This window comes from Diceros bicornis, chromosome 24 (genome assembly GCF_020826845.1).
Source record: "Diceros bicornis minor isolate mBicDic1 chromosome 24, mDicBic1.mat.cur, whole genome shotgun sequence".
Classification (NCBI taxonomy): domain Eukaryota; kingdom Metazoa; phylum Chordata; class Mammalia; order Perissodactyla; family Rhinocerotidae; genus Diceros; species Diceros bicornis.
In genome coordinates, this window is record NC_080763.1 from 21243918 (window position 1) to 21268413 (window position 24496).

General features: G+C 35.9%; 1 protein-coding gene across 3 annotated transcripts in view; it reads left to right on the top strand.

Annotated features, from left to right (window-relative positions):
• RBM25 (RNA binding motif protein 25) overlaps positions 1–24496 on the top strand; it is a 50920-nt gene that overhangs the window by 17509 nt on the left and 8915 nt on the right. For all 3 annotated transcript variants that reach the window (XM_058567272.1, XM_058567270.1, XM_058567271.1), the window contains 10 exons: positions 2868–2925; positions 4379–4539; positions 11054–11239; positions 12887–12940; positions 13184–13267; positions 16676–16962; positions 19052–19274; positions 19385–19474; positions 21895–21968; positions 23253–23403. In XM_058567272.1, the coding sequence (XP_058423255.1) occupies positions 2868–2925; positions 4379–4539; positions 11054–11239; positions 12887–12940; positions 13184–13267; positions 16676–16962; positions 19052–19274; positions 19385–19474; positions 21895–21968; positions 23253–23403 (1368 nt within the window). The remainder of the gene's footprint in view (positions 1–2867; positions 2926–4378; positions 4540–11053; positions 11240–12886; positions 12941–13183; positions 13268–16675; positions 16963–19051; positions 19275–19384; positions 19475–21894; positions 21969–23252; positions 23404–24496) is intronic.

The following is a 24496-nucleotide window of genomic DNA, read 5'->3' on the forward strand; positions in this document are numbered from 1 at the left end:
TCCTTGCATTAAAAAATGTTTAGAAAATAAACACCCAAAGAACCTAGCTTTGCAGATCTTAATATTTTGTGATTATCATTCCTGTGCATATTTTTTACTTTAATTATGTATTTATATATTCATAAAAATTTATAATTTGCAAGTTTTAATTTTCTATTCTTCCACAATTTGCTTTTTTCACCCAGCATATCTGTAGCTCTAGTTTTATTTACTTTTCATTGCTATATACCATTGCGTTGTAGAAATATACCATAAATTGTCAGTTTTCTACTTAAGGTCATATGAATTGTTTCCATTCTTTGATAATATGTTTTGCTATATTATTACTGGTAATATCATATCTTCCTAGGCGAACATGAAAAAAATTCTATCATGTATTCTCTTAGACGTGGAATTTCTGAATCTTAGGGCATGCTTGTTTTTAGTTTTACAAGACAGTGCCAATTTTTTCCCACAGTGGAACATTGGGAGGACATTTTTTAAAAAACATCTTTATTGGGATATAATTCATATATCATAAAATTTACCGTTTGATAATGTACAGTTCAGTGGTTTTTAATATATTCAGAATGTTGTACAGATAGCACCATCTTAATTCTGGAACATATTCATCATCCCAAATAGAAACTCTGTAACCGTTAGCAGTCACTTCCCATTCTCTCCTCCCTCCAGCCTCTGGCAACCACTGTTTTAATTTCCGTCTCCGTGGATTGGCCTGTTCTGGGCAATTTTATTTAAACAGAATCATAGAATATGTGGGCTTTTGCGTTTTGTCTTCTTTCACTTAGTATAATGTTTTCAAGGTTCATCTATATTGTAGCTTGTATCAGTATTTCATTCCTTTTTATGGCCAAATAATATTCTATTTAATGGATATACTACATTTTGTTTATTCATTCATCAATTAGTGAACAATTGGATTGTTTCCACTTTTGGTTATTATGAATAATGGTGCTGCGAACATTCATGTATGAGTTTTTGTGTGGACATACGTATATGTTTTCAATTTGAAACATCCTTTTTTAAAAGCTGTTCTTGATTTATATGTTCAGCAGAGTGTTTTGTTTTTAAGCTTTCTGTGGATTTCTGAGTTTTTCGCTTTTAAGACTTTTCTTAAATGGTGATCTTTGTTCATAATTAAGAGTTAAGGATTAAAAGGCTTTTGTTGGGCCGGCCCTGTGGCCTAGCGGTTAAGTGCTGGCGCTCCACTGCTGGCGACCCGGGTTCGGATCCTGGGCGCGCACTGAGGCACCGCTTGTCTGGCCGTGCTGAGGCCGTGTCCCACATACAGCAACTAGAAGGATGTGCAGCTATGACATACAACTATCTACTGGGGCTTTGGGAGGAAAAAATAAATAAAATCTTTAAAAAAAAAAAAAAAAGGCTTTTGTTTGCATAAGCTGGGTTTGTAAAATGTTGGGCGTTATTATAGGGTAATTTAGCCAGCAGCCTGACGTTTTGAATGTTAGTATGTGGAGGTCTGTTCTTTGAGGCTGGTTGGTTTCTCTAGAAAACTTCCAGTTTCATGCCTGAGTATATGACTGGCTGCCGCTGTGGAGTTGGGGGTGAAGGACTGAGTTCAAGCATTTCTTATGCCTTTACTTTCTTCCCCTGTTACCTATTCTGTATGTGTCCAGATCTTCTTTCATATCTGGTGCTGTACATTTCAAGCCTGTTCTGTTCACTTTCTTCAGACCGTGACTCTTCAGGCTGTCATCTCTGGGGATGGGGATAGGATAGTTGTTTGAAAAGCACTCTTCAGGCTTTCTTTGGGGGGTGGGGAAGGGATACTTGCTTGAAAAAAACTCTGAGGCTTTGATTATTCAGCATTCGTATTGTCTGGCAAGCACCTGTTTTTATTCAGCTTCATGCTTTAGCCCTAGTTTCCATTGTGCCTTTTTCCTTAAGTCCAGGTCCACTTGGTTTTGTAGAATCAGTTAGCCTAAAACTGTCTCATCAGTATCTGCATCTGTAGACCCTTGGGGTTAGAGCGTTTTTTGCTCTCCTGAATGAGTTACCATCCATTCGCTTGCATTTTGTCTTTTCAAAATTTTGTTGAATTCTGCTGCTGTTTCCTCATGCTATATTTGACCGTATGGGTTTTTATCTTTATATTCTTTGATTATCATTTTAATGGCTTCTCTGAAGGGAGATGTGAAAAATTCATGCGTTCTCTCAGCTTAGGCAATCTTCAGTTATTATTTTCCACAAATAACTTTTTTTGCCTTTTAGTTTTTACTTTAATACTGTAATTAGAAATAATGTTTAAAAACTTTGAAAGTAAACTAAGTGTCATAATGTCCCACCCTTCAGACAACCTGACCTGTTAACATTTTGCAATATTTCTGATCATTTTATGGAAATTTATTTTTAAGTAGTTAAAATTTTATTGTATATTGCAATTTCATATCCCATGTTATTTTTGCATCCCATATCAAGCATTTCTCTGTCATTAAAAATCCTTTACAGTATATACATGTGTTTTAAAACATAATCTTTATAGACTTAAAATATTTACTTGAATTTACTATATAGTTTGTTTTAACTGTTATAATATTGGGCATTTTGGCTTTTTATGTATATTTTTTGGTAGGCTAATACTGTAAAATTTCTAATTTACTAAAAAGTAGGCAATTTTCTGCAAGTAAGAGTCAGTAAGAATTTATACTTTTCTTTAAAATAATTTGCTGTATTTCTTTTGTATAATTTCTGGGAATTGAGAGAATTTTAAGAAACTTAGTTGCTGGTGTGATCTTTTTTTCTTTTTGGCTCTATTTTTTTCCTAGTGGGAATAATTGTGCTCTTATTTGTATTACAAATTAATTTATTTTGTTAAGTGGGAACAATCTTTTGTTTTCTCTTTGAAGAAATGTGGCTTGGTTTTGAGCTGGAAGAGAGTACAAGGTGCATCTGGAAAACTTCAAGGTAGGTAATTTTTTCCTTATTTATTGAGATCATTTTAACCTGTGTGTATAAATCACTTTTTGCCTGTTTTACTCTCATTGTCCTTAACCATGGGGGTATTCTATTAGCACTCTTTGTCTTCCTTATTGAAATAGGATTAACCGCAGTTGGGAAGATGTTGGCTGAGAGTTGAGATTAGAAAGTGGAAAAGTATAACAGGTAGGAGGTAGAAAAGGGAAAAAAATATTCAGACTAACTGGTTTCTTGTAATATTTCTTTAAGAAGTCCTTTTTGTTTGAGAGCAAGAGTGTATGATCAAGACGTAAATTAGCATTTAGGAAGAAAGTAGGAGAAAAGATGATGCGATGACCTGTTAGTCTTGAAAACAAATAGTTCTTTTCATACTTGTTAGTAGAAACACCTGTTTGATATACATTCTTTAAACACTTTTATTATGGACAAATTCATACATATATAAAATTAGAATAGTATGATGAACTCCCATGTACTCATCACCTAGCTTTAATATTTATCAACTCATAGTCAATTGTGCTTAACCTGTACCCTCCCCATTTCTTCCTTATATTATTTTTAAGCAATCCTAAGCACCAGATCATTTTGTCTATAGATATTTTAGTTAGTGTCTCTAAAAGATAAGGGCTTTTAAAAAAATATATCCAGGGGCCGGCCCGGTGGTGCACCGCTTGTCAAGCCATGCTGTGGCGGCGTCCCATATAAAGTAGAGGAGGATGGGCATGGATGTTAGCCCAGGGCCAGTCTTCGTTAGCAAAAAGAGGAGAATTGGCAGATGTTAGCTGAGGGCTGATCTTCCTCACAAAAAGAAAAAAAAGATCATTCAGAATAAATTCCTCTCTGTGTGGTTATGTCATTAACTGTATACATATTTGGATTCATTTGTTTAATTTTATTTTCAATTTTTAGATTACTCTTTTTAAATTTAATTTTGTTTTCATAACTGTGTTTAAAGTCATGGTAATAATAATGAGACTAGTTATTAAAATGAAACAAGTATAGAAAAATTAGAGTGGTAACTAGGATAAAAGATCAGTACTTTTGTAGTTTAACATCTCAACATTGAAAAGTGCTTTATTTACGTTCAGGCAGCCTGTTCTCACTTACTTGTAGCTGTTAAGAAGTATGGATGGAGTGTATTCATGAAATAATTAAAAGACACAATCATGAAATTTGCTGATTCTGCTAAATATTTTGTCAGCACTTCTAATAAGTAGCAGTTTGCCTGATTAGAATTTTTCTTCCTTGTTTTTGTTTTCTCTTTTGGTTGTTTCAGGGTGCTAAAAGTAATTTTTATCAAAGATAATTGAAAGAAAGGAGTGACAACATGAATAATGCTTGTATTATAACATTTGGTCTCTAATGATTTTAATTTTCCATAAATGTTTTTAATCTTTCATAATTGATTGATATTTCACTAATTCTTTACATCCATTGCCAGCTTTTGGATTCTGTGAGTATAAGGAGCCTGAATCTACCCTCCGTGCACTCAGGTTATTGCATGACCTGCAGATTGGAGAGAAGAAGCTACTTGTTAAAGTTGATGCAAAGACAAAGGCACAGCTGGATGAATGGAAAGCAAAGAAGAAAGCTTCTAATGGGGTATGTTTTCTGTAGTATTATCTTCTCTAGGCCAACTGTGCTCTTTCAGGGTAAATACTTATTATAAATGAGTCTGATATGGGGCTTCACAAGATCATCATCATATGTGCTTGTGGCTAAAATGCGGGAGGGTGTTTATATAGTTTATAGTTATCTTAAGTCTTTTATCTACCCATAGTGGGTGGATGACTGTTGATTTGCTTGTTCCAGGTTGGGATGAAAGTAGTAAGGGAGGCTGGACAAGGTTAACTTGCCAGAGAAAACACTGGTACAAACTATTCCAAACAGAGCTAATTCAATAAGGCAGCTTTGTAAGTAAGTACAAAATATGTTTCAACCTACACAATTTTTATTAGTTGCCCTTTCTTTTAGAAGTACACAGATTCTAAAATGAATGAGAATAAGTCTTACTACTTTCCTCAGGTGGGTGGTTATATTAAGTGAAGGTAAAGTAAAGGGAATTTTTGTATATTGTGTTATAATATATGCATTATTACTCCCTCTCAACAAAGCAAAAAACAGCTAAAACCCGAGTATGTATTTCCTTGTTTTCTCTTCTAGTTCCTTTTGGCACCTCAAGCTGAATGGATCCAAAATAGATTTATTATTACCTTCCTGTCTCTACAAAAACAAAATAACCTTTTTGTGTTCTTCAGTCTTTCATTATCATTCAAAATAGAAATAGCTTTATTGGTTCCACCTTCCCCCCTTTACAAAAACATTGTATGTTCTTTATAAAAAAAAAACTCATAAAATAAAGCAAACTATAAAGAAATTAAGTGCCACCTGTAATCTTATCACTATTAATAACCACTTTAGATGTTTTTGTTGCATATTCTTCCAGACATTTTTCTCTGTGTGGATGAATAGTTTTAATTGGAATATGTAAATTTGTTTTTCTTTCATAAAGGATTGAATTCTAAGTATTGTTTTGTAAACAGCTTTTTTTCACGTCTATCTTCAGATTTTTTTTTCTTTTTCTTTTTTTGGTGAGGAAGTTTAGCCCTGAGCTAACATCCGTTGCCAATCCTCCTCTTTTTGCTGATGAAGACTGGCCCTGGGCTAACATCCATGCCCATCTCGCTCTACTTTATATGTGGGCTGCCTGCCACAGCCTGGCTTGATAAATGGTGCTTAGGTCTGCGCCTAGGATCTGAACCTGTGATCCCTGGGCTGCCGAAGCAGAGCGTGCGAACTTAACCACTACACCACCTGGCTGGCCCCTCTTCAGATTTTTAATAATGTTTTAACTGGTTCTTTGCATTTAGTTTCCTCTCTTTTGTTACAGTACTGCCTATATTTCTAAAAGATAAGTATAATTTTGAATTTCTTACAGTGTAAGGCCCATATTCTTAGCATGGCATTCAAGAAGTTTGCTCCAGTCTACCTTTCTAGCTTCCCCCATCAATCCCCCTCCATGTGTCAGTCATGTAACCCTACAAACTTCCTTTGTGCTGTGCTAGCATCTCATGTCCCTGTTGCCCATCCAGGTTCCCTGTTGAAATTCTGTGCATATAGTTATAATTAAGATGTTACTTGATTCATATAGCCTTCATCAATCCTACCCTTGATTCCTCTCAGGCAGGGTTAAATCCTCTCTTCCCATATAAAGCGGTTTTTTTACTGCTATGTAGTCTATATTGTTTGTGTCTCTCCATTTCTCACAGCCCCTTGTACCCTGTTTCATTCCCATATCCTCCCCCATTCTCTAACTGCAGGATAGAAAGGGCAGTAAGTTCACAGACTGTCTCGTCGTCTTATACCTCCATAGAACCGAAGACAATGTCTTGCCCATGGCAAGAATGGAATGAACATTTATTGAATAACGATTACAGTTATATTGCTCACTTGATAATCTTACTGTCCTTACTTAGCTTTATAAGGAAGTAATAAAATAAAATTTCTCTAGAGTATAAATTGTATCTCAGATCATCTCTGTTGCCTGTCACATCACTAAAACCTTAAAACCAACTGCAGTGAGACTTTTCAGGTTTTCTTTGCTCTGATAACTAAATTCTTATTTAAAAATAAAGCATGGATTCAATGTCTTCAAAGTCTGTTGTAGAATTCCCCGGGACTCGTTTTACTGTGTTTAATCATTAGCTTGTGAGGTAGTTTAATTTGTAGCCTTTGCAAGTGGTGTGCTCTGAACATGAGGTAAATCACTTCACTATATATAAATAAGGAAATGCACAATTGTGTGACTTTATTTTTTTTGTGAGGAAGATCAGCCCTGAGCTAACATCCATGCCAGTCCTCTTTTTGCTGAGGAAGACTGGCCCTGGGCTAACATCCGTGCCCATCTTCCTCCACTTTATATGGGAGGCCGCCAGAGCATGGCCTGACAAGCGGTGTGTCAGTGCACGCCCAGGATCTGAACCCCGGGCTGCCACAGCGGAGCACGCACACTTAACCGCTGTGCCACCGGGCCAGCCCCCACAATTGTGTGACTTTAATATGTAATCACCTATAGCAAGAGGAACCACAATTTAATCTGTTTATATCTTCAGGAATGGAATTGAAGCCAACTCCAATAAAACAGAACAATTATTTCAAGTAAAATGGAATTCAAATTAACAGACATGACTTCTGGGTGTACTTGGCTTGGTGCCCAGAGGTACTTGAAGTCACAGGACAAATATAGCATATTTTCCTGGAATGTCAATTTTATTCAGCAATATTGATAAAAGGAAAAAGTTGAGCAACTCTAGAGAAAAAATTTTTTTTCAGATAAATATAACTATGTTGTGGAGTAGATTACAGATTTGTCATGATTTTTCAAGATAAAATATGACAGGGTACTTGTTCTTTCTCTTTCGTTGTTGATTTGTTGGAGCAATTTAGAAAACAATGATTTATGGTGGATGATATGAGAATGAAACATTGAGCAACTTGTATGTTACTTTAGTCAGGCATTTTCCTGACTCTCAGGCAGAAGAGAAAACAGGAGAATTGTAGAGTTCTCTTGACTGAAAAAAACCACACGAGTTTGTCTAGAAAGAGAGAGAGATATTTTTCCTGATCCAGAATTTTTAGAGGAATTATGTTCCTGTCTAACAGCTCATTTGAAAGTTTTTATTTAGATTTTGCAGAATTTGTAGAGGCAACTTTTTTGAGTATTTGAATATACTTTATTAAGAGTATTTCATTTGAGGTAGCCGTGCTGATCCTAGTCTGTGTCCTCTTGGTTTCTTGCTGTTCAGTAATAGCAGTATAGGAGTAGAGATTATCTGCTTGATTGTCACAAGTAGTAGGTGTTGACCATACATTCAAGAATGAATTCTGACAAGTGTTGGAAGTACAGATAATCTCTGGAGAGAGCCGCTTGCATTACATTTTAATTGAGGACAGATTCTGGAACATCTTCATATCTTTGCCTGGAAATTAGTCTGGTTGAATCTACGTTTTCTCAGAAGAAAGAGCTCTGTGTTTGCTTAAGTTCCCAAAGAAGTCCTTATTTTGAGTTCTAGACGTCAGTGCCCAAGAGTGAGCCTAGAAGAGCTGTCTTTCAGCTTTACAACCAGTAGCTTTACTATTGAAGCTTTTAATTCCTCTGAAAAGAGCCAAATAGGTGGGCCACATAAACATCTCAGATATTCAGTTGATTTCTGTGATCCTCTTGTACTGCTAAACCCTTTACCTTTTGTTGCCCAGTGTTGTCGAATGTGCTGTTGCTAAAGAGGAAGCAGAAACTGAAACTCAGGAAATTGTTTATGGTCAAGGACCCAGAGGTAGAGCTTAAGTTGAAACCAAAAATAACTTTTCCTTCCATGATATATCTAGTTATTTTTGTTTTTCTTACATGAACAGTCAGTTAAGAGATTTGAGCTAATAAGCTTTCCTTCTAAAAATGTGCATTTTCTCTATAGATCAAGGGGCAATAGTTATTCGCAAGGTAGTGTGAATTAGTTCACTCCAAATGCTTTATTTCTAATTTAGGTAAGACCAGCTGTAGTAATATTTAAATTTTGATGTAGGATGGTGGTGGTAGGGAATTTAGGGGCTGTGGGTATTTTTAGGTGAGTAGGCCTTTGGATTTATTAACCCAACTTCTATCATTATACTTAGACAAGTGTGGAGATGTGTAGAGGGTTCGTGGAAGGGAATTTAGAATGTAGGGAGAATGCTAAAGGGAGACTAGTTGCTCTCTCATGAAGTGTATTTTCATAATAAAGAATTTAGGTCTCAACTGCTGAGAGTTAGGGTTGAAATAGCCATATGTGTTTCAGGACTGACGGTTTTAGTGACAAGTTCCTGGCGGGTTAATTCTTTCATTTAAAACCTGTGGAGAAGCAGAGTATTCACTGAAGGAATTTTAGTGCAAGTTGCGTAAAGATCTTATTGTGATATATTATTAAAGTAAGAAAGGAACACATCACCACAATTATAGTTTACAATATTGTTGGTAAATAATTTTAACAACTTAATTACAGTCCTTGGGTAAAGCTCTTTTCCAAGATGCCAAGTTGAAAGTTGGGTATAAGAAGATTGGATGAAGGGCTGGCCCCGTGGCTTAGCGGTTAAGTGCGCGTGCTCCGCTGCTGGGGGCCGGGGTCGGATCCCGGGCGTGCACCAACACACTGCTTCTCTGGCCATGCTGAGGCCGAGTCCCACATACAGCACCTAGAAGGATGTGCAGCTATGACATACAACTATCTACTGGGGTTTTGGGGGAAAAATAAATAAAAAAGTTAAAAAAAAAAAAAAGATTGGATGAAGAGGGAGGTTTTAGAAAGTAAGAAACTCAGAGTGGTTTATTGTGCAATACCACATAATGACTTACATTGAAGTTATCTGTATCATAATCTCTTATCCTATATTGTTAAATGCTTAAGGGCAAGGTTGTTTTTTCAATTTTGAATTTTTTGTCATCTAGCGTAATATCTTGCCCACTCAGTAGGCTCTTAAGAATTTAAATTCTTGAGAATTTAAAATTCTTAATTACTTTAAATTAATTTAAAAAATGAATGCTTGTTGAATAAGTATCCGTTGCAGATAGCTTTCACAATGCTCGTGGTTGAGTTATGAAATCATCACTAAGTTATATTAAGGAGTAGCCACAAGGCATGAAACTCACCCTGGACTGAGTTGCATGCATTGTGACCAGGAGCCATCATTTGTGCAGAAGAACGTGGTTTTTGTTTGTATCTGAAAATGTGCACAGTATATGTTTACCAAGTAAATTGATAAATGCTTTGGGCTATGTGTGTATATATAGTTTTAATTACAAAAGTTTTTGTACACATAGACCTTTATATTTATCTTGTTGCTTCTTTGTTATACTTTTCCACCTTCCTAAGTTTTAAAAGAGAGGAGAGTAACTAGAAATTATCCAAAGTTTTGAGGTCATTCTCTAAATTTTGTGGCTCAACTGGATTAATTCCTTACCCAAGGGCCTTAAAATAAAACTAAGATAGAAGAAGACTAGTAGCACATTAGAAGCCAGTAATTTTTTTTTTCACATTGACACAATTAATCTAGACTTGTTTTAAAAAATAATAAAGTCCTACAAATAGTCAGTTACTTATTTGTGAGAAGCATTACAACGTGAATTTTGTGTTTTTATTTTTTATAATGTTACATGTGCAAGTCATGGGGAGAAAGATTTGTGCAATATTTTTCGAGTTGATTCTTTCTTAGTGTTTAACATTTTTATAAGTGGTATTCCCACATTATAAAAACTGTAGACAGCAGAGGGGAAAAAAGAAGCCATCATTTCAACCTATCTGATGCTTGCATTTTGTTGTATATAGCTGTCTAGTGTTTTTTATATGTTTAACTTAACACATACTTATTTTAAATGATGTCTTGGGGCTGGCCTGGTGGCGCAAGCGGTTAAGTGCCTGCGCTCTGCTGCGGCGTCCCGGGGTTCGCCGGTTCAGATCCCAGGCGCGCACCGATGCACTGCTTGACAAGCCATGCTGTGGCAACATCCCATATAAAGTGGAGGAAGATGGGCACGGATGTTAGCCCAGGGCCAGTCTTCCTCAGCAAAAAAAGAAGAGGATTGGCAGATGTTAGCACAGCGCTGATCTCCTCACACACACAAAAAATAAATAAATAAAAATAAATGGTGGCTATCACAGTGTACATAAAATTATTTTGCTTTTTTCACATAATTAAATTTTCAATTGTTGTGAGTTATTTAGTGAACATCATTAGTCTGTGCAAGTATTGAGCAAGACAATCTGAAAAACCGAAAGCTTTGCAAATGTGTTGTGTAGTATGCTAGTCCTGTGATTTAATTTTTCTGTAGCTGGTTAGGGGCCAGAATATTAGCTATCAAGGGAAGAAAGGAAAAGAAAATGATAAAGTACCAGTGTCTAAGGAAGAAACAAAGTTGGTAAAACAAATGGAGTTTAGTTTTGTGAAGTTAAGAATAAAACCACATCAAGATGTTTTGGAAAAAACGTTTGTGTATTAACTCTGTTTTAGCATGATTTTCATTTTCTTTGTTTGATTTTCCCCCTTTCTACCCTGAATTTGCTTTGTTGTTGTTTGTTTTTCTTTTAAGAATGCCAGGCCAGAAACTGTCGCTAATGATGACGAAGAAGCCTTAGATGAAGAAACAAAGAGAAGAGATCAGATGATCAAAGGGGCCATTGAAGTTTTAATACGTGAATACTCCAGCGAGCTCAATGCCCCTTCACAAGAATCAGACTCTCACCCCAGGAAGAAGAAGAAGGAGAAGAAGGAGGACGTATGTGTTACTGATTTCTGGCAACAGTCATTTCTACAATTTACTTTTTATGGTGTCACTTTTGTGCTTTCATTACAGTTCAACTTTTGAAGGGAAAACAGAAGGACTATCATTTATAACAATATACTGTTAAGCCTAATTTGACTGTCTTTCACTAACTAACTTCCTGATATTTTTACCAAAACATTACTGTTTTGTATGTTTGAAATGCACTGGCATGGAAGCTTGTGCTTATCTTTGGATTCAAATTAAGTAAGAAAAGAAAAAAACTTGAGTGATGAAGTAGTAACTGATATTAAGAGGTAAAGTAAGATTTTTTTTTTTTTTGTGAGGAAGATTGGCACTAAGCTAACATCTGTTGCCAATCCTCCTCTTTTTGCTTGAGGAGGATAAGCCCTGAGCTAACGTCTGTGCCTGTCTTCCTCTATTTGGTATGTGGGTCACCGCCACAGCATGGCTTGATGAGCAGTGCATAGGTCTGCACCTGGGATCTGAACCTGCAAACCCCAGGCCGCTGAAGCGGAGCATGCTAACTTAACCACTATCCCACGAGGCTGGCCCAGATTTTTGTGTTTTTAGTTTTCTTTTGCCATGAAGGGGTTGGCCTTGTTTGCCTTACTCCGTAATTGTTGTTCTGTCCCTGCTGCAGACAGGATACCAGGTCTTGTTCACTGAGGATTTTCACCCATTCTTTCATTTTTAGCTGCCTTGCTTATAAACCACATCTCATTTCCCTCCATGGACAGTAATGCTGTTGAACTTCTAACTGGAGGACTATGAAAGAGCAGCACAAGATGAAATACTCCTCCCCAGTGTATTGTATTACCACCACTCTTTGTCAGCCTAAGCTAATTGAACAATGGGGAGTCCAGGTTGAAAGAACATATTTGGTTTTCTTATACTTAGTTCTTTTTGATAAATTTAAAGAAGTTCGGGGATTTCTTTAAAAATATTGAAAGTATGTTATATGCATGCATTGTATATGCCATGAAAAAGTACTATGAAACATATATATTGTGATTTAGTATCAAGGAGTAGTTACGGTTCGTATTATTTTGAATTTCATTGCCTTATTAGGCCATCTTCAGTTTTCTCTGTGGCCAAATACTTTTTTATTACTTGACTTGTTCTTCCTTGTGTGGTTTAAAAAGGTGTCCAGTGAAGGGCGAGTCATTCGGAATGGTAATTGGTAGAGTCAGTCAGGTATAGGGTAGTTGAGGCCTGTAGAGTTTGTTCTTCATCTTTCCTCATTAATAAGAAAGGAGAAAATAACTAGACATATTTGTTTGATATGGGTTGGGAGGAGAGGATCAAAGAGATCCTGCTCTATGGCAGGAATTACAGGTAAATTTTGGTGTTGTGATTGTTTCGTATGTCTTGGAAGGGATCAAGGAAAAAGCCCTGCTAGTATGAGACTCTCCTTCTTCCATTGGTTGAGGGGGTTGGAGGGAGAGGAGGTGGTGTGTAATGGTAGGGGTTATAGAGAGTAGTGAAATTTTTTTTTTATTATTAAGTAATTTGAAATCAAGAAACTGTCACAGAAATCTAGCATTGCTTGCAGTGTAAACATAGCATTGTTTTGCAGAGTAATATGAACTCTTGTTTGTTGTTTTTTTTTTTTAAAAAAATCTTTGGATTTTTCCGCAGATTTTCCGCAGATTTCCAGTGGCCCCATTGATCCCTTATCCACTCATCACTAAGGTTTGTTTATATTGTAGGCTTTGACAGAAACTATGTTTACTGCTAATTGCCAGTTTTATGATTCTTGTCCATCTGATTTTTCACTACTTGATCATTAGATTTGTTACTCTAGAAGTTCTATTTATTTATTTAATCCTATCTTTTATTAAGACCTCTACAAAATATCTAACCTTTAATTTTTATCTCTTTGTATTGATGTGGATTGATCTTTATGCATTCTCTTCTGTCCCCCTTGTCTTTTAGGAGGATATAAATGCTATAGAAATGGAAGAAGACAAAAGAGACCTGATATCCCGAGAGATCAGCAAATTCAGAGACACGCACAAGGTAGTATTCTTGTTTTTTCGCTTGATACCAATCTAGACTTTTTACAGAATCCAGAGCAAACAGACAAAAAGAAAAAAAATCAACCTTACATTAGAATATAATTTTAATTGCTTTTTATAGGTTTAATTGATATTTAGATAGAAACAAAGAAACAGCAGAAGACCAATACCATATTAAAGTGGTTCTTGACATTGTACTTGGTTTTTTCATTTACTAACTATGCAGTCATCTCACTTTAATATGAATAAAAGTTAATATTATTCTTAGATTTCAACATAAACATCAAGGTCAGATTTAAACTAGATTCATGGGGGCAGCAGGATAACATACACTGTAGTGTATTTCTGGGGACAGTTATTTAACTTAATCTTAGGAAAACCTTTTCTTTAGAGCTGAGATTAAAATTTAAGATTTATATTTGTATAGATGTAAGTTGAGAGGGGGAGATTTTAAAAAATAGGTCAGTGGTTACCAGACTTACCAAATTTTAGATGCATGGAAGAACTGTAAATTCCCATAAAGCTAATCTATTCATTGACCCCCACCATTATGATAGAGATCATATGGTGACTAATGCAAGATGAAACTCTCAGCTTGGAAAGTAACAAGGAATAGGATGTAAGTATGAGCTTCTGTTTTTTATTATATTTATGGATGCCCCCTCAGAAAAATATGCAAAGGGGTAACTGGCTTGGAAATGGGTATTTGTGCATAGTAAATCCCACTCACGAGTTTTGCCTATTGAAAGCTTCTCTCAATGACAGTGCATCTGTGAATGTTCGCTGGTGTTGAAGGTGATGCTTACAGACGGTGAAGTGCAAACACTGCATGAAATGTATTTTGATAGAGATAATAAGATGTTACTGTTTGTTACTCATAAGACTGAGTGACGTTTAACAGTGAAATGTTGTGTTCATTTTGTGTTTTATTCAGTCTTATTTTTTCTTAATGCTTTCAAAATCCCAAGTTGACAATTAATGCTGTTGAATCAATGCTGCTGAACACTCATCCAGATGTCCAGCTCTAGCTCACATACACAGTGCTTTTTCAGGAATTAAATGTCTAAAAGCACAAATGTAGTTCTCCCAAATTAATTTTGAGAGTTAAAAAGGTAGTCCGGGGGAAGTCATTTTAGAGGAATACTTTGGTTAGGTTCAGTCCTCAAATTCAGGATCTGAGTAAGCTTGAAAGTGGTATACAGTTGTGTGTGTGGTTTACCCCCTTTTTGTTGTTATTTGTTAAAGCCTGTCATATCATTGGTAAAGTATGAGGAAATTGCGTTTTAAAAAAATTATTTCAAAAGATATTTGCTTCAGAGTTTGATAAGCTGTCAGGTGTCTGACAGCCTTAGACTTAACCTCATGGGGTAGGGGGGAGGTTTTGAATTTCTGAAATGTGCTTTAATGAAAAATCAAAATGAAAAAGAAAAAGTTATTTTTATTGGGTGGTATGGTTAAAGGGGATGTTTGAAACTCCAGTAATAAAAAATGAGCTCAGTGAACCTTTGCATGTTTTGGTATGAGTTTATTAAATAACCACAGACTGTCAGGGTATCATCGTGGCAGGGGGCGTCCATTTACAGCACGGACGAGTCTGAAGAGAGAATAAGGTAAGATTTATGATTTTTTTTCTGTCCTTTCCTCTTCATTATTTCATTACTTTCTTGTATCTTTTGAGACTCGCTTCATTTCCTCTTTCTCGAGTCTTTGTCTTAAAATATATATGTGTGTGTGTATCTGTTTACTGTATATATAATCTTTTAGAAATGCATTTAATGTGGACCAGATTCACTCACTTTTCATTTAATTAAGTTTGGAAATGAGTTCTGAAACAAATTATTATTTACATAAGTGGAACTCTACAGCGAAGAAGTAAGCAGTGAAGTCAATAAGTAAGAGTACAAAAATAGAGGAATTCTACAAAAGAAATTATTGTTAGAACAGCTAAAATAATCTGTAAGTATCGATTATCTCAGAAATAAACAAATTTATTTTATAAGTGTATGACACAGAGGTAAGTTTTATGTAGTCTAACCTCATTTTACAATATAAATTTTTATATTCCATTAGAACTGTTTCAGAAATTAGAATTTGCCCCTTTAAATAGCTTTCAGTTTCTGTCTTTCTACCTTTTCTTTTCTCTTACCTTTGTAATTTCAATGTATTCAGTATTGGCTTTGCCTACATTCTACTTTGATATAGATTGGCACAGCAGCTGAATATATTGATTTCTCCTGCATTAGCTTTTCTTTCATAATCCTCTATCAGTTCTCTGATCCATGAGCAAGAGAAAAAGAGTGTAACAGGTAAGATTGCTTTTTAAAGTTGTTTTAAATGCTTTACATGACTGAGAAAAGAAAAAAATGCACATTTTATTGTTGGAGTTTAAATTTCGTTTCGGTGACACTAAACATGAAACCAAAGGGATAAATGTGTTTTGTTTTTCCTGTTTGGGGTATTTTCTTTCTGAGTTTGTGTAGAAACCGTGTGGTACACTGGTAATCTTGTCAGGGTACAAACTTGGTCTGCCTTTGTTATTTGGTTTATTTGTGAACCATGTACTTGCTCTTCCTCCCAGAAACATAGCTTGTAGGCAAGGTTAATCCAGTGTTGGCGATCCATGTCCTAGCACAGCATCTGTAAGTTAATATACAATCGTTCGTTCCAAGGATGGATTTATCACTGTTGATATATTTTTATTGTCTTATAGGAATAATGGGTATAAATATGTTGCTTTTAAAATTAAGTTAAATGAAAATATTACAATTATATACATTTATGCTTTAAGTGAGTGATTTTCAACTTTTTGTATTTGGTGGGCTGTCCATCTTGTAATGGTGGGAGTAAATGTTTCCATAAATAGTAGGGCAGATCTTGACTGAATTCAGCTTGCCTTTTGGAGGGTGGGCAAACCAGAGTGCAGAAGGTTATTTAGTTGCATTACCATGACTTGACTCTCCTCCCCCACCTCCCCTTTAAAAGCCTCAACTAGTAACCTTTAGATAATGGGAAGTCTGGGGTTATAATTAGTATTCAGTAATCCTGCTGATTTACAGAAATTCGTAATGAGAAGAATTGCATTTTAGCCAAGTGATTGTATTTCTAGAAATTATTATCAACCACCACATTCCTCATGGTTATTTTAGTTATTGGCCAGCCACACTTGACACAGTCTCCCAGCATCCAAGATTGGAGATTCCTGGTCTGTGTAGAGTGTATGATTTTGCACGAAATCTATCTAGTCTTGTGATTGCTTCAGTTTAATTTGTCAAGTAAAACCACAAGTATTTAATACTAAAGTACAGGTGGTTTGGTGTTTTTTTGTTCCCAATATTGGGCATTGCGCAGGGAAAAATCTGAATACTAGAGCTACAGAGTTAACTCTAAAAGTACTTTTATTGGTTTCTAGAAACTGGAAGAAGAGAAAGGCAAAAAGGAAAAAGAAAGACAGGAAATTGAGAAAGAACGGAGAGAAAGAGAGAGGGAGCGTGAAAGGGAACGAGAAAGGCGAGAACGGGAACGAGAAAGGGAAAGAGAACGTGAACGAGAAAAGGAGAAGGAACGGGAGCGGGAACGAGAACGGGATAGGGATCGTGACCGGACAAAAGAGAGAGATCGAGACCGGGATCGAGAGAGAGATCGGGACCGCGATCGAGAAAGGAGCTCAGATCGGAATAAGGATCGGAGCCGATCAAGGTATGGCTTGACAGAAGTTACTGTTTTCCTGATAGCTTTAGTAGAACTGCAGGTTAGTACTCTCTAGGATCATTTGCATCTATGTGATGAGAGAACTTCCTTAGCACAGAGCATGCCTGGCTTGCTGTCTCACACACATGCCAAGCATTGGTTAAAGTAACAATTTTCAACGTTAGGGTTAGTTTCTTTCTTTGCGAAGCCAGTTTTACACAGACCCAGAACACACCAACTGTCCTCCCAGTGTTCTGGGCTGACGTGATGTCCTGTTGTCTCCTTGGTTCAGTGGGCATTTTTTCTAGTCACTGTTTCATTGAGGTCCCTTGTACTGGGAAATAGCTCTAGCATCACTGCTTTTAGCCCCTGGTCTCTTTATTTGGTCTTATAGCCCACTGGACGGCTACAACTCTCTGCCTAGCCTCTAAATTTGCTCTCTCTTTATGGCTCCTAGTAAGTTCACCTTGTTTATGTTTTGTTTTATTCTTTTTTTTTTTTTCTTTGGTGAGGAAGATTAGCTCTGAGCTAACATCTGTTGCCAATCCTCCTCTTTTTGCTGAGGAAGATTGGCCCTGGGCTAACATCTGTGCCCATCTTCCTCTACCTTATATGTGAGACACCTGCCACGGCATGGCTTGCTGAGTGGTGTGTAGTCTGCGCCCGGAATCCGAACCTGTGAACCCCAGGCCACCAAAGCAGAGCACAGGAACTTAACCACTATGCCACTAGGCCATCCCCTGTTTTGTTTTATTCTTAAATTTTTCTCCCCCCCGCCCCCAAAGCCCCAGTAGATAGTTATATGTCATAGTTGCACATCCTTCTAGTTGTTGTATGTGGGACACGGCCTCGGCATGGCTGGAGAAGCGGTGCGTTGGTGCGCTCCTGGGATCCGAACCCGGGCCGCCAGCAGCGGAGCGCGCACACTTAACCGCTAAGCCACGGGGCTGGCCCATTAAATTTTTCTTAATTATATTGAATTCATTTGATGAATCATCTCAAATTCTTTAGGAATGAGGGGAAGCAAAAATGAACAAAGGAAGGAACTGGAGAAGGGAGAGAGTAGTAGGAGGGGGAAAGAGGAAAGCTTACCCTTTTTTTTTCAAGCTAGATTTGAAATATACATTTTCTGTATTGAAGGTTGTCTACCTGATTGTAGCTGAAGGGAGGTCCACTTTAGGTCAGTGCACCAACTGTAGAAACTGAAAATTCAGTGCTCTTAATCTTTAGTGGGCATTAAAATTCTTCCCTTCCTTCCTTCCCTGGAATAACCATTATCCTCTTAAATAATCATTATTGAGAATTTGACATGTATAAAATCAGAGTTTTTATACTTTTACTACAGATATGAATCCATAAAGAGTATATTGTTTCAGGGCCGGCCCCGTGGCTTAGCGGTTAAGTGCATGCACTCTGCTGCTGGCGGCCCGGGTTCGGATCCCGGGCGCACACTGACGCACCGCTTCTCCGGCCATGCTGAGGCCACGTCCCACATACAGCAGCTAGAAGGATGTGCAGCTATGACATACAACTATCTACTGGGGCTTTGGGGGAAAAAATAAATAAATAAAATTATAAAAAGAGTATATTGTTTCAAATGCGTATATGTATATTTATTTAATTAGATTCGTGGCGTAACTATATATATTCTGCAATCTGATTTTATCACTCTGAATTAAGTATTTGAGAAATTTTCATTGTTGATATATAGTTCTAATTTACGCAACATGCCAAAATGCTCTTTTTCCGCACCTGTGCCAACACCTTTATTCTTTGATCGCTAATGAAGTAGATTATCTTTTAACATGTTCATCAGCCCTTTATATTTCTTATATCCAAGCTTTTTTGTTTGTTTTCTGAGATACCTGTAAGCATTAACATTGAATTTAGAATACAATTCAGAGTTTTGGGCTAGAATTATATTCTCTGTCTTTCTTTTGAACATAGATGAGTTTACAATTGTGCAGAAATCAAATGCTAAATTCTGGCTTGTGAGTTTGTGTATTATTTCATAATATATGTTGTCCTCCTTTCCCTTGGTTTTTAAAAGAAAACAGAAAGGAGACTGACAGATTTTTTCAATCTTTTTCTTACGTAGAGAAAAGAGTAGAGATCGTGAAAGGGAACGGGAGCGAGAAAGAGAGAGAGAGAGAGAACGGGAACGAGAAAGAGAACGGGAGCGAGAGAGAGAGCGAGAAAGGGAACGGGAGCGAGAGAGAGAAAAAGACAAGAAGCGGGACCGAGAAGAGGATGAAGAAGATGCATATGAACGAAGAAAACTTGAAAGGAAACTCCGAGAGAAAGAAGCTGCTTATCAAGAGGTAAATTAAGGAAATGCTTTTATTCTTAAAGCTTGGTACTTAATATGTTAATCAAAAAATTTTAGAACCGTTTGTATACGTTTATAAAGCTTTGACAATTTCTTTTTTAGCGCCTTAAGAATTGGGAAATCAGAGAACGGAAGAAAACCCGGGAGTATGAGAAAGAGGCTGAAAGAGAAGAAGAAAGAAGAAGAGAAATGGTAATATTCTAGGTTAAAAATAAGTGATTTTTCAGGGAAAAATCAGATCAAATCTTTACTGTTAACTAGAAGTAATTTTATAATTTAAATGTACAAGCTCCCAGTTTAATATAATTTTTATATATTTCAAGTAACCTTGACAATTTAGTACACCAGAATCTTTTTTCCTCCTATCTCTCACATTTTTGCTGCCTGTAAACAAAATTATCTTTTAGTGTACTGTCAAAGTAAATCTGTCTTAGAGTAATGTGTAAAAATGAGAATTTATAGAACATTCGTTAAGAATATGCAACATTTTTGAATTTGAAGAGGCTTTGATATTGTTCTGTGTTGGTGTAGTACGTATAGATGAAGGAAATAGTGTCATGAGAAGACCTGCTTTTATAGATCAAAATTATTGTCTTCTGTATGTAACATTTATGAATTATAATGTTACTTTACATTACTATATTATCCTTTCTTTTAACTACATGATAATCATAAAAATGAATCTTAGTTTTTACGTTTACAGTGTTTGATAAACGTAAGTGAAGCAGTTGGCATAGGTTGTTACTAAGTAAAATGACAAAAAGATTATTTTATCATAGTATTTGCTTCAGTAGTATGTTCCATGTGTTCTGTCTTTGCCAGAATTTCATGAAAGTTTGTTTATCTCCAGTTTGGAGATTATTCTTCTAAAAGCTTCACTGAAGTTAGGAATCTTCTTCAAATAGCTTTTGAACATGAGACATAGAGGGAATTTTTGTAAGTAACCAAAAGGGTGCATGCAGCAATTAGATAGATAGTATGGGTTTTCCAGATAGTAGGTCCTCTAACGTCATATTATTTAAAATAATTTTAATTTCCATGGATTGTGGCTCCCATTCTAGAATTTTTTTCATCCATAGGTTAGAAAATAGTAAGAGAATGATATAGTAAGAGACATAATTATTTGAAGAAATGTTTGCCATCAGCAACATTTAGATTTGAAGTGATTCTGCTTCTTACAAGCAAATCTGAAACCTATCTTTCTAGAGAAAAATTTCCTATTAGTTATTTTTTATTTGGGAATTTTAAAAAACATCCAGTTATAAAAGCAGTTACTTGCTCATTATAAAAATGTTCAAGTAGGGCCAGTTCCAGTGTCCTAGTGGTTCAGTTTGGCACACTTTGCTTCGGTGGCCCGGGTTCAGTTCCTGGGCACTGACCTACACCACTCGTTTATCAGTGGCCATGCTTTGGCGGTGGCTCACCTACAAAAAAAGAGGAAGATTGGCAGTGGATGTTAGCTGAAGGCAAATCTTCCTCAGCAAAAAAAAAAGTTCAAGTAACAGAAGTATGTGATGTAAAAAGTGAAAGTTTCTACTCCTCAAGAGTGGTAACTTATATTTTAGTGTATACCTTATGGGCCTTCCTGGGTTTTGTTTAGATGTTTGTAAGTATTGTCATTGCTACCTGACAGTCAGCTTTCATTCATTTGACAGATTTTGAGTATACATTATATACCAGCCTTGTGCTAGGTACTGGGCATACAAGACTAACTAATGCTTCTAACTTTGAAACAAGTGGGTAGTAGTGTCTGGGAGATAAAGTCATTACTGTAGCTCATATGTGAGTGTTTTAAGGTATGATAAAGGTGTGTTCACAGTATTTTGACAGTATAGAAAAGAACAACTAATTCTGGGGCGAGGAGTTGGTCATGGATAGATGATTAGATCAGGGAAGTCTTTACAGAGAGGTAGCATTTGAATTAGATGAAATATGTTAAAATTTTACTAAAGTCAGAAACCTACCATTATCTGCTTTGTACATAGTTATAATAGTTGATATAATAGAGATTTAGATTATAAATATAGATTTACTGTTATGTGTTATTTATATAATCGTTAGATATGACTGCTATTAAATAGTTGTATTTGAAATTCTAAAAATAAGAGTAAGAGATTCATGTATTTTCATGGTTTGTGTACTCAAAGATAGGTAGGCATTACCTTTAGATTGATGCATGAACATGATTTAAATTTTTAATCCTGCAGTTCATAGAAACTACTTCTTATAGCATCATCTACCTACAAATGAAATGTATAATATTTTTGTCCACTTAACAGATTCAGTAAGATCACTTTCAGATTTGTTTCTTGGTGTGCTCAGGTTTCATTAGAAAATAATTACTGTACTTGGAAGATTATATTCAGAGAGAAAATTTATGGTAGCATACTATATGTGGTTTTCATTTCACAGGTAAGTCCTAAGTCTGGCCTGTTTTATGAGTAAAAGATAAAAAATATCTAATGTTATTTATATTTAATATATGAAGTATGTGAGAATTATAAAGTTCAAGCAATATGGATAAGAAAAATTGGTTCCCAAGAAAGGGGGAGGGGCTAATCTAAATGACTTTTATGTTATTTTTGCACACTTTCTCCTTCATTTCCACAAAGGCAAAAGAAGCCAAACGATTAAAAGAATTCTTAGAAGATTATGATGATGATAGAGATGATCCCAAATATTACAGGTAAAGAAGCCTTGCTTTATGAACTCATACTTTCAGCTTTTTATTAGCTGTATTTTCCCTTATCTACCAGAGAGTGCAAGTTGACTTAGTGGAATAAGAGAGAAAGAAATCTTCACATTCCATCTTGTAATCACCCCCTCAGTTGATATGCTGTTTTTGGGGTGTGAGGGAGGTGGGAGAAGAGTTGTTGGAAAAAGATTAACAATTCTATGCATCTTTTTGGGGGGAATGTCCCTAATGGTATAACAAATTAATTTTTCTTGATGTGTTTTAAAGAGGTCCAATTTTTATAGCAAGTTTTAACTAATCTTTATAATGGTGGTCTAGAAATTTTCGTCTTCAAGGATTTCAGTAGTGCTACATAGCAGTCTGAACACCCCCAACCCCCATCCCCATCCCCCACCCAACTGATATATCGTGAAGTGAGTTATGAAGCCTGCCTTCTCTCATCTCTTTGTTCCCATGTGGTATTTCTAAGCTACTCTCATTCTAGCGCTTATGGCAGTATGGTAAAGTTGTTTTGTTTTCCCTCCACTCCAAACTATAATTTTTTGAGGATATGGACAATGTTTTGAGTTTTTTTATCTCATGTGCCTGACATGATCCAGGCATATAGTGAAGGCATTTAATATATAATACACTGTAGCCAAAATAATTAAAACATTGAAATTAGCAACTTAAATTGAAAGAATGCTAAGGATTTGCCTTTTTAGAAAATTCAAAAAAATCAATAAAATTATTGATTCATAAAATAACTACATCATTTCAACACTCTGCGATATAATAAACTACTAGATAGAACCTCTGCTTTCTGTTATTTCTGCACACCTTCATTCTGGGATTTTTTCCACAAGGGGAAGAACTGATTTAAATTGAAGATACAGAGCTATTCTTAGTGGTATTGCTACTCTTTGTATTAATTTTTCAAAACTTGGTATCCAAGAAAACACAAATTATGTGTTGGGGTTTCTCTGTGGAATAGGCACAAAATGAGAGCTTTTTTCCCCCCTCTGAAAGCTACTTTTCTACTTGTTCTAGACACTTACTTAGAATAAGATAAGAATGAGGTATGGTGATAAATGCAAGACAATGCTTACTTATTAAACATTAACATGTAGAGAGCACTCTGTCTTGGGTGTCGCACAGATACAGAACCTGAGGACAGTCTTCAGTCTCTTAGCATGCAGCTTTTAGTATTGAAAGAAAGTGCTTTTGGAGACATGATGTGTAATAATGTTGATGCTCTAAGTATTAAATAAGGCCTGTTATGATTTACTTTTGCAGAGGAAGTGCTCTTCAGAAGAGGTTGCGTGATAGGGAAAAGGAAATGGAAGCGGATGAACGGGATAGGAAAAGAGAGAAGGAAGAGCTAGAGGAGATCAGGCAGCGCCTTCTGGCAGAAGGGCACCCGGATCCAGACGCAGAACTCCAGAGGGTGAGATACTCCAACATCCCTAACAACCTTCTTTTAAGATTATCTTGTCATCTTAAGCAAGCCAACTGTGATAGAGTTTAGTTTATAAGGGAAATGCACTTTATGCTCCATCCATCTTGCTATTTTTTTTTGAGAATATTAGTACTTTTTCTTGATTTTATTACACAGATCATCAGTATTAGTTGATTTACAACTTTAATTGTTCTAAACATCCAGGTGTCTTATTCCTTTATTTCTGTGAAGTATTACTTAAGTTAAATGAATATCTTTTTTTTTTTTTAAAGATTTTATTTATTTATTTTTTCCCCCCAAAGCCCCAGTAGATAGTTGTATGTCATAGCTGTACATCCTTCTAGTTGCTGTATGTGGGACTCGGCCTCAGGATGGGCGGAGAAGTGGTGTCTCGGTGCGCGCCCGGGATCCGAACCCGGGCCACCAGCATCAGAGCGCGTGCACTTAACCACCAAGCCACAGGGCCGGCCCATGAATATCTTTTTTAATGAAACTTTGCTAGAAACTTGTCGTGCTCTGACACTTAATAACTTGTGGTTAGAGTTCCTCCTCTCACTGGCACCCTGAATATTTTATTTCCAAAATAAATTCAAGCTGTTTTCATGAACAGCTTGTCATTTAAAAGAGGAAAGTACTGTGTCATAGGACATGGCATACCCCATTCTTGCTTTTAAAAATAGTGTGTGTCATTTTAGGAATGGTTTTAGTTCTTAGTATATCATAAATCTTACAATACTTTATGCATCAACTTTTTAAAAATCTGTTATATGCTGTTATAGAAACCGTGTCTTCTTACATGTCCCTTTTATTTTTCAAAATGAAAATAGTGTTGTTTTTTTTTTTCTGTTGATAAAGTGTTTACATGAGTAAATAGAAAGTTTGGACAACATGACACAATAATGAAGAAATTAAAAACTATCTGATTTCTTATCAGCTGGTTATAATCATTGTAAATGTATGGTTATTTTTTAAATGTCATCACACAGGTATACATTTACCCTCCTCACACATAAGTTTTATAAGTAGAATTATAATTTACATGCTGTTTTCTAACGTGCTTTTATTTTTATTTTTTATTTTA